At 43.0% G+C, this 20,044-nt stretch overlaps 1 protein-coding gene across 1 annotated transcript in view; it reads right to left on the reverse strand.

The window, feature by feature from the left end:
* THSD7B (thrombospondin type 1 domain containing 7B) overlaps positions 1-20,044 on the reverse strand; it is a 269,315-nt gene that overhangs the window by 89,669 nt on the left and 159,602 nt on the right. Inside the window, exons 13-14 of the mRNA XM_037398576.1 lie at positions 12,958-13,152; positions 8,478-8,741 (exon numbers count right to left, since the gene is read on the reverse strand). Of these exons, the coding sequence (XP_037254473.1) occupies positions 8,478-8,741; positions 12,958-13,152 (459 nt within the window). The remainder of the gene's footprint in view (positions 1-8,477; positions 8,742-12,957; positions 13,153-20,044) is intronic.

Raw genomic sequence — 20,044 nt, forward strand, 5'->3', positions numbered from 1 at the left:
AGAGGTCTTAACACTGGAGTACATAATTCATGAAAAGGCTTAGGGTAAAACGGTATTTCTTCATACTTCCAACATAACATATTAAAAAGAATGACATAGGGAGAGAAAAATGTTAATTCTAAATCTATCTTTGTATGGTAACATTTTATTAGAGCCTTGCTTCGTAACAGGCTTTATCTGTGAAAAATGTGTTATTAAGGCCGAAGAGATGGGCTACATTTTAGAGATGCTCTCATTGTAGCCTACTGCAGGAATCGGGGCAGTAGATGGCCCAGTGCATTAACTTGCTATCAAAGCTCTCCTAAACCTCTGATAGACTACTTCTACACCGAGTTACTATTTCTACACTAAAAACATTCCCAGCTCCCATGGAAAAGCTTTAATCAACCTGTCAAAACCAGAGAAAAACTGACTGAGGCTAATAATAGAAACAAAAGGCATGGATGAGAGCAAGGGTGGGGAGAGGTGGTCCGGCAAGTGGAGGCTGACGGTAATCGTTAAACACAAAAAAAACTGTTTGAGGTTAGTAAAAAATCACTCCTTCGCATAGTCTGGTACTGCCGCCTCTTCAAAAGGGTCATTTTATGTAATGCAGCAAAAAACATAAAAAAAATTTGGGCAAAAAGACATGCTATAAAAGATCGGTATTTAGAGCCAAGGAGTAAGAACAGACTACGACTAAATGCATCACCTACAGAGCATGCTGCTCAAATAGCTAATCCTCTAAATATTTCCTCATAAGATGCATGTTTGCTTTCTGTAAGAATATAAAGATCTAGAAGAATGTGCATTTCTACGTACTAATGTCTCAAAGGAAGCCTTACCTTGCTTTAAACAAACTTATAGACATTCAAAAGTAACTTTTTTGATGGCTGTTTACCTTTGATTACGTTGCCAGAAAACACAGAGAACAGCAATATCCGAACGGTTGTCTTGCGATCCAATTTAATTTGAGAGGACTTTTAAAATCCAGGAAGGGAACTGTGGCCAAATTGTCTTATGGCAAACAGATTTGGGAAAAAAAAGGAAAGGACAAGATAGGGAATAAATCAATGTTCTTTGAGCATTGTTATGAGACCAATATGTAAAAATCCTGTAGTCAAACAAGAAATGGAGGGCAGGTCATTTACAGGCTCTGTTTCTCGGCTTACAGCTCCCCTGGCACCTACAGCTGTAATTAAGAGCATCACCACACAGCCAAGGAGATGTATAGAAAAGTGGGAGAGAGGTCCAGAGGAGAACCCAGCCAGGATTTCAGGGCTGAATTTAGAAGCTATTTAGCTCTGAGACAGCAGAAAACTAGTCAAAGGTGACAGCGATGAGGCTTTGACGAGTTCTGAAGGGGGGACATGAGGGTAGGACAGCCGCGCCTGCAGCTGGCAACCAGCCACCCACAATCCAAACCCAACCTTAATTCCCTTGCCAAGGGATGGGAGAGGCAGAAAATAAGGTGAATTTTTAGTTGAACTTTTTTCGTCAAGCACTCCTTGAAAAGCTTTGCTCTGGTAAGTAATTCTAGGACATAATTTTTCTGTAATAAAAAGGCTACAGAGGGATATTATGCTGGTTTTAGCTGGAATAGAGTTAATTTTCTTCATAGCAGCTCGTACGGGGCTCTGTTTTGGATTTCTGCTGTTAAGTGCTGGTAATCCAGGGCTGTTCCGTTGCTGCTGAGCAGCGCTCACCCAGAGCCCAGGGCTTTTCTGCCCCTCACCCACCCCACCAGCGAGGGGGCTGGGGCTGCACAGGGAGCTGGGAGGGGACACAGCCGGGACAGCTGACCCCAGCTGACCCAAGGGACATCCCATCCCAGACGGCATCGGGGTCAGCATGTACAGCTGGGGGAAGGAGGAGGGGGATGTTCAGAGTGGTGGTGTTTGTCTTCCCCAGTAAAGGAGCTCTGCTTTCCCAGGGATGGCTGGGAAGCGGTGAATGAATTCCTTGGTTTACTTTGCTTGCACATGCAGCTTTTGCTTTACTTATTAAACTGTTTTTATCTCAACACACAAGTTTTTTTCACTTTTACTCTTCTGATTCTCTCCCTCATCCCACTGAGGGGGAGTGAACAAGCAGCTGCCTGGGCTGAGTTGCTGGCTGGAGTTAAACCACAACAGATACACCAGAGATATGCAGGGGAAACCAAAGAAAAAAACAAGAGTATCACAATATTTAATTAAACCAAAATGCTAAAAGAAGGGTGGAAGAATCTGAACATAGGGTCTACATGTTATCATTAACTGCTGGTGCTAAGACCACCTACTACTCCCACACTTTTAGGGAGGAGGACGCATCCCGAGGCTGTCACGTGTGGGGTCTGGAGCTAGGAAGAGGACAGTCTAGGCAGGGTTGCCCATTTTTCTTGTAAAAGAAAAGAGCCTATCAAGAATGAGGCCTCCAAAAATGTGGCCTCATCCATATGAAGTTTGTAAGATGCTGTTTATGGAAGAAACCACTTAAAACTAAAACTAGTTGGATTCTGGAATTAATGGTTTGTGCTAAAAACTGAAATTTCAACACAAGATTTCACTTAGGCTAAGAATGAAATCAAATACTTGGGAATATTTTCAAAAACACAGGTGAAGCTTCTGTTCAGAAAAGTTTCTATTTCTGAAGATTTTTCAAGACAAAATCAGAGATTTCTGCAACAATTTTATTCTTCAAATAAAATCTGCCAGATATGGAAAAATGTATACTAAAGTAGTTGCTAGAATATAAATACTTTCAAAAGTAAACAGGCATTTATTCAACGTAGCTTTTTGAACTTTTTAACCAAAATTGTTACCTTGTAGGAAAGGTAAGTTTGCTATAAATCCAGAATAGACTTGGCTCACATTTCTTTAGCCTACTAAGCTCTCCTTGTAATTTTTTTTGAGCTACACAAATATCATCTTGCAGAACAATTATTAAAATCTAGTGATTAAAAGCTACCTGAAAATAGCTCATTTTCTCCTAAAATGGCAGTACAGGGATTCACATGCCACAGGGTTTCAGCTCGTCATGGTGTTAACTCACAGGTAGGTCATGCAATGCCTATCAAGCTAGTGGCCAGGATTTTCGCAGAAGAGAGCACAAACCCCAGAGGAACAGCCCGGAAGAAATACTGCACTACTCTGGGCTGACCTTTCAGAAAAACTTCATGGGACTTGACACTACCTTATTTTCAGCTGTAAGAGTTGAAATTCCTGATCCATGACCTTTGCATACTGTCCTAAATTTCTCAACACTGGGGACAGGGCTGAGCAGGACAGAAGCAGCACTGTCACTGCTGGCACAGGCTGCTCTGATGTGCCTGGGAGCAGGGAAAATAGCCCCACCAACCACAAAACCAATGAGTTTTCACATCACCAAAATTTTTAACTCCTCCTGGTGCATCTGTTTGCTAATCCCACCTGTTCAGGATAAAAGCTGACATTTTCAAGGAGTGACCTTGCCGGCAGCATTCCCAGGAGCACTGTTATGTCAGCCTGATTGGGAGGAACAAAGTGACACCCTTACATCACCAGGTGCCAGGGAACCCTGTGAGCAAACCCAGTCTTCTTTGATTTGTCCACCCACAACTAAACCACGTACAACAGAACAGCCCACTGTTGAGAATAAGGATGTATATGAGCATCCCTGCTGTGCTCTTCATAAATTTAGAGATAATTAAAGCTTTTTAAGGTGACTGTAGGTCGAAGCTAACCACTCTGTGATTTAAAGCCAAGATCTATTTGTCTGTTGTGTCTTTCTTCCAGGTTCCTGTTGTTGTAAGCACAGTAGAATTTGAATAGTATAAGTTCTCTTCAAAAACTCCTGCTTTCCATAAATTGCCCATTGAATCAAAAGCAGAACCTCTGTGCAAGAAATCTCCAGCCTTTGATTTGGAACAGATGAGGCACCCTATGTTCCTCTAAGATTAAAAAAAAACCACCTCTTGGCATACCACACAAGAAAGAGGCACAAAAGAACTACATGAAATAATTGAAAACAAAGGAGGTGGAAATTAAAAATTAGTACAAGAAACTCAGCTGACAGATTGAGAAGTGGATGAACTGAAATTAAGAGGACAATTTGATGTCCAAAGAGGATGTTCCAAACACCAGCCAGAGAATGGAGACCCTCTGGACGAGCAGTGAGCTGAAAGCAATATAAGCCAGTCTTCTAATGGGAAGGCAAATTGAGGAAAACTATCAATTACATTTTTCTAACGTAATTAGTTACATCTATCCATAATTTCATACATGCATTTCCAAATTAAAGGAAGAAAAAGGAGAGTAAACCAAATCCAGGGAAATGGAATTAGCTCAATTGGGAAAATGCAGGTCACTCATTTCTTGAGCTAATTGAATGGGTCATCCAAGGAAAATGATACCACCACTACAATAAAGCAGTAGACTAATCACAAAAGTCAGTCATGGAAAGCACTGTCCTACAAAAGAAAAGTTGAGGAAACAATGGGAAGTCAGAAGAGCTGAAAGAAATAACAAGAAATCAGTTACCCTCATACCTCTAAAAGCAAGAGCAACGCCTAGATACCACAGTGGTTGGCATTCAGTATAGAATCATATCACCAATGAATCATTTAGGTTGGAAAAGATCTTTCAGTTCAAGTCCAACCATTAACCTAACACTGCTAAGGCCACCGCTAATCCGTGCCCCTGAACACCACATCTACGTGGTTTCTGAACACCTCCAGGGATGGGATTCCACCGCCTCCCCGGGCAGCCTGTCCCCGGGCTTGACCACCCTTTCGGGGAAGAAACTTTCCCCAGTCTCCAACCTCAGCCTCCCCTGGGGCAACCCGAGGCCGGTCCCCCCTGCCCTGTGGCTCGTTCCCTGGGAGAAGAGCCCGACCCGCCCTGCCCACAGCCCCTGCCGGGCAGTCGAGGGGGCGATAAGGTCTCCCCTCAGCCTCCCCCTCTCCGGGCCAACCCCCCCGGCTCCCCCAGCCGCTCCTCACAGCCTCGTGCCCCAGCCCCTTCCCCAGCCCCCTGCCCGGCTCTGGGCACGCTCCAGCCCCCCACGTCCCCCCCGCGCTGAGGGGCCCGCACCTGGCACAGGGGCCGAGGGGCGGCCGCGCCGGGGCCCAGCGCCGGGGCCATACTCCGCTGCACTCGGCGCCGCTCCTTGGGCTCAGCCGTCCGGCCGGTCTCGTACCCGACACAGAATGCACCCGCCCCAGCCACGGCAGCCGGTTCCTCCGGGAGATGCTGCGGGAGACCCTGGCAAAGGCTTTACGAAGGCCCAGGCACAGCCCCCAGCCCCTCCCGCGCCCGCTGCGGGACTCTCCCTGTCACAGGAGGAGATCGGGGTCCCCGGCAGGACCTGCCTTCCATAACCCCGCGCCGGCTGGGCCGGATCCCCCGGCTGTCCCGCACGTGCCGCGGGATGGCACTCGGGGGGCTCTGCCCCGGCACCTGCCCCGGCACCGAGGTCAGGCTGACAGGCCTGCAGCTCCCCGGATCCCCCCTCCCGCCGGTGGGGTCACCCTGGCTGACCCCCAGCCTGCCGGGACCCCCCGGTGAGCCAGGGCTGCTGGTAAGTGGCGGGCAGCGGCGGGGTGAGCGCTCACCCAGCTCCCTCAGCACCCTCGGGTGGGTCCCATCCGGCCCCACAGACCTGTGTGTGTCTGAGGGGTGCAGCCGGTCGCTGGCCATTTCCCCTGGGGTTACGGGGGCTTCATCCTGCTCCCCATCCCTGCCTTCCAGCGCAGGGGGCTGAGTGCCCTGAGGGTAACTGGTCTCGCTATAAAAGACTGAGGAAAGAAAACACCGAGTGCCTCAGCCTTTTCCTCATCCTTTGTGGCAATATTCCCCACCACTTCCAACAGAGGATGCAGATTATCCTTGGTCCTTCTTGTTTCTAATTTATTTGTAAAACCACTTTTTGTTACTTTTTATGGCAGTGGCCAGCCTGAGCTCTAGCTGGGTTTTCATCTCTCTAATCTTAGCCCTGCATAACCTTGTAGTATCCTTATAGCCCTCCAGCGTTGCCTGCCCCTTCTTCCAAAGGACATAAACTCTCCTTTTGCCCCCAGTTCCAGCCAAAGCTCTGTTCAGCCAGGCCGGTCTTCTTCCCTGCTGGCTCATCTTCTGGCACATGGGGACACCCTGCTCTGATGCCTTCAAGATTTCCTTCCTGAAGAATATCCAGCCTTCCTGGACCCCTTGGCCCTTCAGAACTATCTCCCAAGGGACCCTGTCAAGCAAATATACAAGGCAATGGCTTAATTAGCCATAAATATGGTCAGCTAGCAAATGTCAAAAGGTCGCCTGATACCAGTTGTGAACAAGACAAACTGAGCTGCTTAAAAAAACCTGTCATGAATAATTTCTCAGGGCTTAGCAATTCTGCATGCCTCTGTAATTTGCTCTTCTGTATTATGGTTGAATAACATTCTGCTAATTATTAATTGGATAATGATTTGTTTCTACCACTAATTCAATAATGTGTTCAGAAGTGCATTTTGAAAGCTCCCGGCTCTAGAGACCGTAAATAAAGGTTGCTCTAGTTGGAAGGCAGGTCCCAAGTGATGGAAGTGCAGCCTACGGAGCTTTCTTCCCACTTTTGAGCACTCTACAGCTGAAGTCCCCAAAATAGCCGTGTCCTCTGGAGACCAAGGCAATGCTGCTTTCCCACTTGCCTTACAGGAAACAGATGATGTTCAACACTGGGTAGTAATTAGGAGCTTATACACCCTGGGTATTAAACAGGGGTCTGGCTGGAGATTAATAGTTCACCCTTAGGGAAACTCTTATGGGGCATCCAGAAGGTAGAAACATCTTACCCCTCCTTTATATCCCACTTCCAAACCTGAAGGTCTTCAGAGGACTCTGTAAACACAGTGCAGGAGGAAGAGCATATGATAGTGCTCTCCTGTACAGTACTGACCACCCCTCTGGCCTCTGACAATGGGTCCTGTACCAACGCTGTGTTGCAATCATTTCTGCTCAGATAAAAAGCTGAAGACCAGAAAGCCAACAATAATCCCCCTTGAGCTACCACTCCCTACCACCTCCCTAAGATAAGCTGGACCATTAAAAATGCCACATAAATATCACATACAGAAGACAAGCTTCAAGGTTATTCAGAAAAGCCCCACGCATAGACAGCCTCCTCTTTTAATAGTGATAAAAACACTGAGTTTTTCAAAAGAGAAAGTCACAGTACAGGCAAACCCACCTTTCAAAACCCAATGGCTCCCTTTTTGTAGAAGAAAAGGTAATGTTGTGGGAGAAAGGTATAGCATTCCTCCTTCATGGGCCACAGAGGCATAATCAATTGCTACAAAAGCATATTGTTGAAACACAAACCACGAAAAGCTGCTTTATGAATCCATGCAGCCAGCTGGAACAGCCATCAACAGCTGCGAGAGGAATTCACTCCACGACTGAATCACTTCATTAGAGTGGTTTTCTTTCCTTTTATTACACACGACTCGGGCTGCTGATCCTCATCCTGAAGACCCTCCACAGAGCACCCCCAATTCTTTCTCTGTTCCCTTATATACCCAGGAACATTAATGGTTCCCTCTGTATTGCTTAATCTCCTCCTGAGACATCATTTCTCCCTCTCTCATCACATAGCTCACCAGCAGTCTTCCAACGTACTGCATCACATTGTGCACTGTCCTGTTTTTGAGTGCAAGTCGGAGGCAGTATAGAGGTATAGGATTTGCCCCTAAGATTAGGACTTCTGTGAACTGATTTAGCATAATGATTGTGATGAACTACAAATCACGAAACAGTGAGAAAATATCCAGATGGAATGACATTTCCTGCTTGCTCTACTTATTCTGCTTTTTTTTCTGTGTGATATAGGCTACTTGATTATATGTGAAATGTAAGTGGACAGAAGCACAGCCCAGAACCCCAGCAAGCAGTGACACTGGAATACACACTGTTTATCAATTTGAGCTTGAGACTGGCACAAAACGGCAAGGAGGCAGCCACTGGTTGCTTAAGTCATGTGTACTTGTTCTGAGTGACTGCAGGTGACATCACAGGGGGGTTGCAATTAATACAATTATCTCAAGAAGATTCCTTATCTCTTCATTGAAAACAACTGTACGAACCTCCAAATGTACTGAAAAGGAATAAAAAACTCAAAACAAGTAAAAGCTGAAGTAGGAGATATCATCAAACAAAATGGCAATTGGAAGATAACTTCTATGCTTATGTTTTTATGGGATTTTCAGACAAATAAAAAAACCCCCAACCTCTGGTATTTGACAGTGTAGGCAACTTTAGCCCTCTTCTGCTTCATTTCCATTGTAGAAATGCCAGCAGACCCTTATACCGAGGAAAACCTCAGTATTAAGAGCAATAAGAAGATATCTGAAGAACCGTGTTCAGCACTCACAGCAACCTTGTGAAAGCTATTCCAGCATTTAAACAGGTACAGACCTGTTATAGGCTCCAAACAGAACATTGAATGGGTAACTGTGCTCAGCATCAGGGTAATTGATACGTGTTGTGCACTTTTAAAAATATCCTTACCTGAACTGCTACAGCGAGATGGTTCCACAAGTCTGCCGGTCTTATCATAACAGGCAATAGCTTGCAGTCGTACACCCTCACCACACTCCTTGGTGTCTCCATGGGATCGTGTTCCCAATTGTGGCGCGGATGTACCTCCTCCAATAATACAGTCGGACCAATTTCCATGGGGCTGGGAGGTAAATACCTCACACGGGCACTGCTCTGTTTCAACTTGAGGATAAACTTCTGTATTCTGGCATTTGTCTCGCTTTCTGCTTCGCCCTGTTCCAACCACAGAAATCTGTTCGTTAGCTTAACATCTGCTACTTTTGATAACAACATGCCATATTATTTATACTTGCATGAATTCAACACATTAGAACCAAGACAATCTGAATGTTAATATCCAGGAACATTTCCGAAGCGTCTATTAGCTGCTGCCAGTGCTTTGGTGTGCAAGGACAACGTATTTATCTCCAGGGGCAACCAGAGAACTTGGAAATACTGTTTTGATGGGTACAGCAAGGAGCAAAATGCAAAGTCTTACACTAGGAACAGTCTGCCCAGAAAATGCTTTGTAATTTTATATAATATCATATTTCTCTAATTATCTGATGAACATAAATTGATTGTTTTGTCTCTATTTGCTCGTAATCAATGGTTGCCAGGACAACTTCCAGAAGACTCTACATTAGCCACAACTTCTTCTTTGAGGCTACTTTTCAAATTAGTTAAAGATGCACTCTGCACACAAACCGTGCTTTGAAGAAAACAGAAAAGATAATCCTCAGTAAATTAGTAGGGCTGGAAGGCATTTCAATGGTTATATTTGGTTTTATGTTTTTGTTTGCTCTGTTCCTTCAACAGGTTTTAAAAGGCTCTTTCAGTAGGCGAGTGAAGCAGCAGCATTCAAACAAACCTGTGGTACAGCTCTCCATGCCCTCTTCCTGGAGGACTTCAGACACGAGAAAAGGTCCCGGGTACAAGAAGAAATAATGTAAAGAAGAGAATTCATGCTCCCGGCATCGCCTACAACTGCTCAAGGGAACAAATGTCTGTATACAACCTCTAAAGATAAAATCAATGCTTTTCTTGGCATGGGTTAGCCAACATGACGTGGAACTACCTTTATATGTTGCCTGAGCTCAGGAATGTCTTTGCATTTCACATCTGCATATCCTCACTAACAAACTGCATCTGTATCCCATCCTCAAAATGCTCCTTGGGGATCTTGGCTGCACTAAAAATACTTCTGCAAAAAGCTTTGATCCCAAAAGAAATGTTTTCTTTTTGGTATTGCACACAAATAAGATACTAAAAGCAAAGAACAAGTTATATAACCTAACAACCCTCTTTCTACTCTGAAACCAAGAGTTATTTCGCCACACGTCAGTAAGAGCACAAGTTGGCTGTCATCAATACCTGTCTGCATATAAACATGTACCTCCCAGGGAAAGGGCACTGATTGCAGACCCTTAATATCACTGTCCTTCAAGCCCCAGCTCCTTCAAAATTGTATTTTCAGAGTTCTGGGTAATGGAAATTTTGCCAGCACAAAGGGATAATAAACACAAAGAAATCAAATAGTGCCAACATCTTTGTATTTGTGTGTGTGTGTGTGTGTATATATATATTTACATTTCTATATATGTGTTTATGAGCAAGTTCAGGTAAAGTATAAGAGGTACAACTCCACATACTTCAAGGAAGGTCTTTTAAAAGGCTTTAAATAGATTGGGAGCTCTCTAGTGGCATTTCCAGCATTTTATGTTTGACGAGCTGACAGAAGCCACAAGTACAGCTGCATGTTCTGCATGGTATTAGTAAGCATGGGAATTTGGGACTTGTCCATGTTTTGCCATAATTACATGAAGCACATCAAACACAGGTAAGGATGCTAATAATCTCACACTTATAAGACACTTATTTCCAACATGTTCTGCCATCTGTTTTGCAGGAATCCTCCCTCTAATGAAATTGCTAAGTAAGCCCTACTCTGAGGGCAAAAGTGACATTCATCCCATACTCTTCACAAAGAAGTAGTTTTAGAATTAATGATGGTGATATGTTTATCATCTTCAGAGACAGCTTTAAAAATTACTATTAAAAGCACCATCTCCAAAATTTTCAAGGACATAAATCCTTCAATTAAACAGAAATTTCTTTTTAAAATTATATTTCTAACCAATATTTTATACTAACAAACAAATATTATATGCATTAAGTATTATCAGGTAGTACATATTGTACATACAAATTATATGAAACATTAAAAATACACTTTTCTACAGAAAATGCATTGTATCCATAGCACAGTGAATTAACTCACTGCATTAATTAACTGGACTTACCTAAAAACCGTGTTTTCATTATAATGACTTTGAATTTTGATATGTTCTGTAATAAGCTTTTCGCTTCTTAAGTAATGACCAATTTCATATGTAGAGTCTATGGTTACTTACCAAGTAAAACTAATAATACTATTAAAAACTGAGTGGGAGCAAGCAAATACTTAGCAAACAGCTCGCGGATTCCCACTAAATGACATTGTTAATGAACTCCTATAATGAAGCTGAAGCATTCACTTGAGCATAGACAAACACAGTGACAAACAAGGAGGTTCAATTAATTCATGCATGCTTACAGAAAGGTGAAATACAAATGGATAAAGGACTCTTTCAACATCATGAAGTACTTCCCAAAATAGCACTTTCCTTAAATCTTTGGACTGAGTTCCTGCGGGTTGAGAGTTCTTCCACACTTGTGCCTAGCTCCAATTTTCAGGAAGTTTTATGCAAATACAGGTCAGTACTAATCTCACTGACTTCCCCTTTTGAAAAGTGGACAAACCAAAGCCAAATGTCTGATTTGGTCCCTCCTCGCTGCTCTCTGTGGCGTTGTGCTGTCCCCACCCAAGCACGCCTGGGACACCGGCTGCACATTCACCACTTGCCTTTCAGGACACCTTTGCTGGGTGCAAGCTGAGACCACAAGCTCCTTCCTGGCAGGAGGAAGGGAACCCAGCAAGGTCATATGGGAGAGACCGGTGGTGTTTGGTCACAAATGCGGTGTGGCTGAGGAGATAAGCCATCAAAACCTGAACATCAGAAACCATTTCTGCTCCACTTAATTGAATGGATCTATGTCTGATGTAGAATGCAGTAAGAAAGAGGATAGTAGGTAGGACCATACTGTTTTGTAACTTGCACAGATACCTGCAAAGAAAATTGAGGTTTAAAACTACCTGGAAGTAAGTATTCACTTAATTCTTCCATATTTTCTTTAAGATCAGGCACCTATTATTCTGATAGGGATAGAGGATTTCTACTACTACAAGCACACAGGCATTGATACAGAGAACATTTTAGCATATACTTTTTGGCAGAAACAATAGAGCATTGTATAATAATGATTTTCATGTAAAAAAGAAATCTTTATTCTTTAATGAGTCATACTGATTAACAGCAGCTTGAAGCCATTATGTCTGTATACTGTAATTGTTAGTTACTAAAAACGTGGCTCATTCCAGCAGTAACAAACTGAATATAACAAGATAGCCATGCAGCCAGGTACCAGTGAGTCTAGAAGAAAGGAGCAGTGGTAGCCACCATACTTTACTGCCATTCAGTTCCCAGGCATTATCGCAGCAGATATTTCTACAGCAACATTAGTATTCTACTCCATAGTAGAAGTCTTTGAAGCTTCACCTCTATTAATGGAGCAACTCAAGCCAGCTACACCATAGCTCTCAAAAACAACACAGAAATATTAAAAGATGTGAGTGTTCAGGATAACAAGAACAGTAAGTTTCTTGTAAACCTTCTGAAAACAGTATGATTCATTTTTATTTGACTTAGCAATGCATGGGGGTGTGGGGGTGTGGGGAAAACAACTCTTAACAAAACAAGCAGTTCCATACTCTTAGTATTACAGAGTTTTAAAGCTTTTCGGTTTGGTCAGCATTCAAATAACATAATAACAAACCACAACGGCAAGTATGGGAGACTGCTCCATAAAATAGTTTGAACTAGAGTGTTCAATGAATATATACAAAAGATCAAATAAAAGTGTTTTAATGATACTGTTTTTTCTTTATTCATGGTATTAATTTGCCCTGTTGAACTATTGGATGCTGCTGAGCGCAAAATTCCCCATTTCAAACTTCATCCAGATTTCAACAGCATTAAACAAAAAAATCACACTTTTTTATTCTTGTGTACATATTTGCTGCATGCTTCCCACATTAACAGGTCAGATAAACTTGTACAATGCATAGTCACTGTTCTATTTGGTTTATGTCTAAAAACAGCTTTCTGTCACCAAGTTTTTCTGCACTATTCTCATATTAAAATGTGTGTACATAAAGCAGGCAATGATCAGTATCAGCTCAAAAATCAATTAAGGATGATCGCTGTTCTGTCTGGATTTTCCCAAAACACCAACATCAGTCCACAAGCCACAAGTATCGCCATCAAACAAATATTATAAAGGATTATACCTGTGAGTGACCGTCTCCTACTTCTAGTTGATTCACAGTCAAACGAGCATGCTGTAAATTTAGACCAGTGGGTAAACGTGCAGTCATCTTTGCAGGGAATGAGACACTCCTGTACAAGAGATGGCATAGCTCCTGCCCACCGCATGCAGTCACCAACATCAGCAGAGTCATCGTGCTCTGACAGGCATGTAACGGCTGGAAAGTAAAGTTACAGAAATCTTTATATTCTTATATATATTGTATTATATTGTATTATACTCTATGCAGTCAGTACTTGTGTTCTATGCAAGATTCACTCTCCTGGGTTAACAGGATAAAGCTGATTTATTTTTAGGTCATTATTAATGCATCACTCAAAGATGTGCTAGAAGCTTCACAAAACAATAAAGACACATTCTTATTTGAGCAGTGTGCTGTCTAAATGATGATATAAATTCAATATTCTCAGAGGCAGTCATTTTACGGGTTGGGGCAACAGTTTAACCCAGGATACACTGTACAACCAAACAAGAAAAGATATAATACTGTGGTTACATGCCATAAAATGTATTTGGTCAAGGCCAGGATTCCCAAGCTGTAATGCAGATGCTACCCATGGAACTGAAACTGTTTCAAAGTGGAAAAAAAATAATATAAGTGACAGCCTCCTTCTCCAAAACTGCCATCTTTTCCATATTTCAGATGAAGGAAACAAATATCTGAACAGCTTTCCCATACAGAGCGGTGACCTCTGCTCTGTCTGAGCAGCAGATGCTACAGCTAGGTGCTTCTTGCAGCAAGGTATAAACACCAGGTCTGCCCCTCCATATCCCTAAATACTGGGCTACCCCTTGTGCTCTCCTGCTCTTTGGTTTCTGCACTTCACTAGAAGCCTGCTTTTACGGTGCATGATAGCTTGCTATAAGAGGACTGGTGAACAGATCCATTAACAGAAAAAACAAAAAAACAAGTGCTCTGCAACCTGAAGCACCTTCACACATGGGCAGAGGCAGAGCCACTGAGCACATACCGAGCTTTGCCTTCACACACAGCACTATGAAGGCTGCAGCCCATATTCAGATGCAATGCGTTTCTCTGGTCCCTTGGCCAAGAGCTTTACCAGGTCTCTAGGACTGGGCCATGGCAATACAGAACTGCAGGCACGGGGCTGGGGCTGAGGTCTGTGAATTTGGACATAGATGCCTTTGGGGCCAGGCAAGAGTCAAATGGCATTTGCAAGAGCACAGCCCTGGACTTAGATGCACTGATTTCCCCTCAGTTTTATTTTTGGTCAGTGCCCTTTTCCTTCAACAGTCCTGTCCTTTTTTGGAGACTAGTGGTTAATTTTTCAGGGTGGATAATGGCACTGTATAGCCATGATGGAGGACAAAAGTATTAATGTATAAGTCTGAGTCACAGGAGGCCTATAAAAAACTTGCTAAAGTTTCAGTGAATTAATAATAAGTAATTATAATAAATAAAAATAGCCTGCACATCATGGAGTCTTTCATTTCATTAATAATAATTATTTCTCAAAAAAATCTCCAAGACTATAGGCTATTTATATCTTATATTGTAGGTTAACCAAACCAAAGATAGGTCATGACTTCATTAAAGTAATAAAGTCAGAGACAGAGTTAGGAACTGAATTTGGCACCAAGAGTTTAGTCATGTCAGGCTCTGTGATTTCAGACAAGTCCACACATTGTATCATAAAGCTACAGAAAATGAAATTATTTAATGCAGATTTTATCTAACAACCTGTGATACTATTTTATGGAGATTCCTAAATAATTCAGGTTTCAGAGGCTGCATACATTTTTCCTTGTTGCTAGCGCTTAATGTAACTAGGACTGCATGAAGAAAAAGGGAAAAATAACTCTGTTTTCTTACAGTTAAAGGATTTACTGGGGTGTAACTTTGTGATGAATACACATGATTCTTGGTTTTTAACTACAGTACTGTATGGGAGCAAGGGATGGGTTGGCAACCACCTGGAAATAAAAAGATACCTTATTAAAATGTAATTAGATTTCTAAGGAAAAAAATCAGCATTTTGAAGAGCATGCAAAAGGCAAGCAATTGTTAAAAGTCTCTTTAGACTCAAGTGACAGTAAATCAGCATATTAATAACTACCTCTACATTGCTGAAAGTTGCCTTTCACTTTCAATCCTCATGACGCTTCCTGGCAGACAGAAACTCGGAGACATTCCCCTTCTCAATTACGAGAGCATGAGGACAGAGGTCACCCCTCTGTACAGGACAGCGGGGTAATTGCCCTCTTCAGGAAGGTTAAATAAGGAACAGACTCTGATGCCCAAGGTCTGTGTAGCCTTGTTACCTTCAGCAAGGACACCAAAGATTTGGCAACACAAATGTGTCCACATGAAGTATGGCCAAGTGTACGCAAACCATCTTCTCGGCATCGCTACAACCACTAGCGCCCGCAGGGATGCGAACAATATCCTATGCCGCCAGCCCCATGAAGCAGTATTTGCAATTGCATAATAAACCATCACGTTGCAATGTTTACTACGATCTGACACAAGACCACAATTCATTCCTGACATTTACTAATGGCAACACAATTGATGGAACTTCTAAATATCGATGTTAAACCAGACACTCATGCTGCAATGAGTTATCATCTACTCGCTCCAACTTCTGCACGGAAGTCCTTAATTTTAAGCATACAAATAATTCACTGAGTTCGTTGAGCCTATTTAGATCCTAAAAGTGATGGACATGTAAGGACATATGAGGTCAGGGCAAATATTTGACAGAGATCATGGAGCTTAAAGAAATTAGTGGAAATAGTAAACATGGGTAGAGGAAAGTTAAATTAAAACAAGTAATACAGTGGTTTATACACGTACAAACAGGGGACAAGAAGGAATTGAAAAGAAGAAAATATAATGGATAGTCTAGTAAGAGACCTAAGCAGAGGAAAGGAGGAGGAGGCTCTCCTGTGAGGTGACTGAACTGTGCTCCCCAGTCCAAGAGAGACAGGGAACTGCTGGAGAGGGGCCAGCGCAGGCTACGAAGGTGAAGAGGGGACTGGAGCATCCCCCGGCTGGGGAAAGGCTGAGGGAGCTGGGTCCTTCGGCCCGGAGCAGAGGAGGCTGAGAGGGGATCTCATCGATGGCTGCAAACCCCTTAAGGGCGGCCGTCCAGGGGACGGGGCCAGGCTCTTTCCAGGGGTGCCCAGCGACAGGACAAGGGGCGACGGGCACAAACTGCAACACAGCAACTTCCCCCTGAACAGGAGGAAAAACGTCCTTACCTGGAGTGTGCCGGAGCCCTGGCACAGGCTGCCCAGGGAGCCTGCGGGGTCTCCTTCTCCGGAGACGTTGCAGACCCGCCTGGACGTGACCCTGTGCAGCCTGCTCCAGGGAACCTGCTCCGGCCGGGGGAAGGGCTGGCTGACCTCCAGAGGCCCTGCCAACCCCCACCTTCTGTGATTCTGTGATTAGGGACAGGCAGGTGACTGAAAACCCAGAATTGCTTCTCTGCTTTACTTCAGGAATTCTTTTAAGTGCAGATCCTGCTAACTCAATCTGTTCTTCCTGACAGAGCAACCAAGCCTCGGTGTCAGCAAGGAGACAAGGCAGCAGCCAAAGAGCAAGGAATCCAAAAAGCTTTTTTTGATGCCTAACATACTGCCTAAAGAACAAACATACTATTTGCTTCCCATTCTCCTGAACTTTTGTGTTTATCAATGCCAGCGATGCTATTACTAAGCTGGTGAGCCCAGGTGAACACTTCCTTGGTGACCCAACTGGCAGCTGCATCACTTTGCTGGGACAACAGGCAATTCTTGTTTTACATGCACAAAATAAAATGTCAGCCATGAACATCTGGCACCATTACACACCAAAACCCCACACCTCCTCAGACAGGCCTAAGCAGTTCACTGCATTTCAGTCATATTAGGAGGCAATTCACTTCCATTCAAGAGTCTGCAAACATCTTCAAAGATGATGCCCGTGCATGACTTCTTCAGTCTTAACTGAATTATCTTAAAAAGCCTGAGCTTAATGCGGCTGTTCTTTACAGCACCCCAGTCATAAGAAATGGCAGGATTTCTGCTACATGCTTACAACTATGCTTGAGGTGAGCAGCATGAACTGCTAAAATAAATTACATAATAAACCAAAAGCCCATTAGGGCATTTTAATGGATTGGGAAGGGCCAGACAGGAAGCAGCAGAGCTGGCAGGTGCACTCCAGCGGTACATTCAGGAGCTTGTCACCTCATTTCTGCCTGCTGCAAACTTACTTCCCAGTTAAGTCAGCTTTAACTTTTAAGAGAAAAATACTTTTAAATACAGGCACTTCTGCAAACAGAACAAGACAAGTTTGTTTTCAGTGGGCCTTCAGGAAGTTAGTAAAATTACTTAGCCTCCATGGTTTCAAACTACTGACTGGTTTGGCTTTTGTGTGGTTTATGTTGCACAAAAAAATATTTCCCCATAATCCTCAGTTCTGTCACAACGGTTGTAAATAAACTCAGACCACAAAGCCATTTCTGCTATGTAAATATCTTTTTTTTTTTTTTGAAGTGGGATACCACGAGAGGGCAAATGCAGTCCATTTGCAACCCTATGCACTGAGAAAAAAAAATCACACAGTAATGCTAAATTCCTCCTAGACATAAACTCTGATTTCTACCGTCTCTGCAACATTTAAAATGGACACAAACATATGAATACAAACAGCTAATAACAGAACACTGCCAGATAAAGGGATTAAATTATAATATTGATTCACACGAAGAGGGGAAATGCAGGATTTCCTTTTGAACTCCCACTATTCTTTCTTATTACCACCAGTCAATGCCACCAAACTGGAATTAAACACTTGGGGCCAAGCTGCGGGATGGCAATTTAATGCAGCTCTGTTGATATAAAACAACGGCTGGCACAAAAAAAAAATAATCTTGTAACAATAAAAACAAGATCACGAACTAAACTGAAATCTAACCGGGTTTAAAATGCTAAAAGAAAATACCTTTTTTTTTCAGGGAAGGGCTGGAATTGCTTAACAGTGTGGATACACCTGTTAAAGTGCCAACAAAAGTTAGCAATTAATATGAGCAATGAAAATAGCTCCAGATGTAACTGCTTTGCTTCGAGGCATAAGTCAAGTGTTAAATGTACAGCTTGGGGAGGAAATTCTCCCTTCTGCTGGCACAGGGTCCTGTCAGGATACTGAACAAGGACTTCTAACAGGATATTCAGTACAACAGTCTCTGTCTTCTGGCTCTATATATTTACACTCACAAGTGTATGTTTGTATGCCATCAGCTTAGCATATGGCATGCAGAAGCATATGGAAGCTATATTCTTTAACTACATTTGTCTTAAATTAAAATAGCAGACACTTATTCTATAAACTTTTACATGGCGAAATCAAATGTTTGTATGCTGTCAAATCGCAGAAGTGCTGAACGCATCCTTCGATGATGTTACACCATCACCAAAGCAGCATGTCAGCATCAAACTGGAGTAACTCAAGTGCTCTCAGTAGGCACACGCCTGACGTAAGAGCAACACAGATGGTCCTAACAAAAGGAGTGTTTTGAGAAAGAAATATTATAGGCATAGCATTGCATCCAATAAGGAAAGATAACATAAATATAGTTCCTCTTAAGTAAAAATCCAATTACAGACAGTCTTGGTAATCATATTCATTTGCCAAAGTTATAATCAATTCTCCTTGAAAAATGCATTTCAACAGTTTCCAAAGGGTAAAAAGCTGAAGAGTGAGAATATCAACTACAAACCAGTAAAATTATATTGTACCATGGCACTTCAATTTGGGAAACCTAAATTAGTGGTTTCAAAACTCTGGAATTAAATGTCATTAGAACATATGAAAACAATGACTGATAATTCCAGGAAGGTACACTCAGGCCAAACACTGAAACTGAAGCTATGCAGTAGTGTAAATCAAATGGCTGGACTTAGTGCAGGAACAACAGTGTGACCTATAAGGCTAGACAAGAGGTCTCATGCCCAAGAGACGTATACACAATGATGTAATGATCTCTGGCTTCAAATTCTAAGCATGTATGAAACACCAAAGCCAGCATGTAAAGTCAAAGGAATTATTTTAATGTACCTGTTTACCTTCTTATTGTTCAGAAGAATTCTCATTTTGTGTTGCATAATTACTCTCCTTACCCCTCAATGTAACAAGACAACCTATTATTTCTCAGACATATCACTAACAATAAGTGAAAAAGAAGTTCAGGGCTAATACATTAGAGAAAAAAGAAAAAAATAACTTTAAGGATCCAGGCATGCTGACTATAAGTACAGTCTCATAAGTCAGGATGACTTCATTTATTTTCTATATTTATGCTCCTTTACACTTAAAAGTTTCTCCCAAATCCCAGGTGGAACATTTAAGTTGTGCTTGGTATCCTAACACAACCCCTAATTATAGAAGGCCAGAAGCAGACATAAGAACATAAGTGAGTCCAGAGGAGGCCACGAAGATGATCAGGGGGCTGGAGCAGCTCTCCTGGGAAGACAGGCTGAGAGAGTTGGGGCTGTTCAGCCTGGAGAAGAGCAGGCTCCGGGGAGACCTTACAGCGGCTTCCAGTGCCTACAGGGGCCGCCGAGAAAGCTGGAGAGGGGCTTCTTACAAGGGCGTGTAGTGATGGGACGAGGGGGAATGGCTTTAAGCTGGAAGAGGGTAGATTCAGATTAGATATCAGCAAGAAATTCTTTACTGTGAGGGCGGCGAGGCGGTGGGCCAGGCTGCCCAGAGCAGCTGTGGGTGCCCCATCCCTGGCAGTGCTCCAGGCCAGGCTGGATGGGGCTGGGAGCAGCCTGGGCTGAGCGGGTGGGGGGGTGTCCCTGCCCGGGACAGAGGGCTGGAACTAGATGATCTTTAAGGTCCCTTCTGACCCAAACCATTCCATGATTCTATGATTCTATAATAGAAGACATGACATAAGGCTCTCCTGACACTCATATTTAAGTCTAAGGTCCAGATTCTGTAAGAACATAAACATACACTTCATCACTGTTACAGCCCCCTTGGATGCAGCAGCTCTCCCTGCAATGAAGTGTGTCTGAAGTCTGAACTTACAGAACCA

This window comes from Falco rusticolus, chromosome 8 (genome assembly GCF_015220075.1).
Source record: "Falco rusticolus isolate bFalRus1 chromosome 8, bFalRus1.pri, whole genome shotgun sequence".
In the NCBI taxonomy this organism is placed as follows: domain Eukaryota; kingdom Metazoa; phylum Chordata; class Aves; order Falconiformes; family Falconidae; genus Falco; species Falco rusticolus.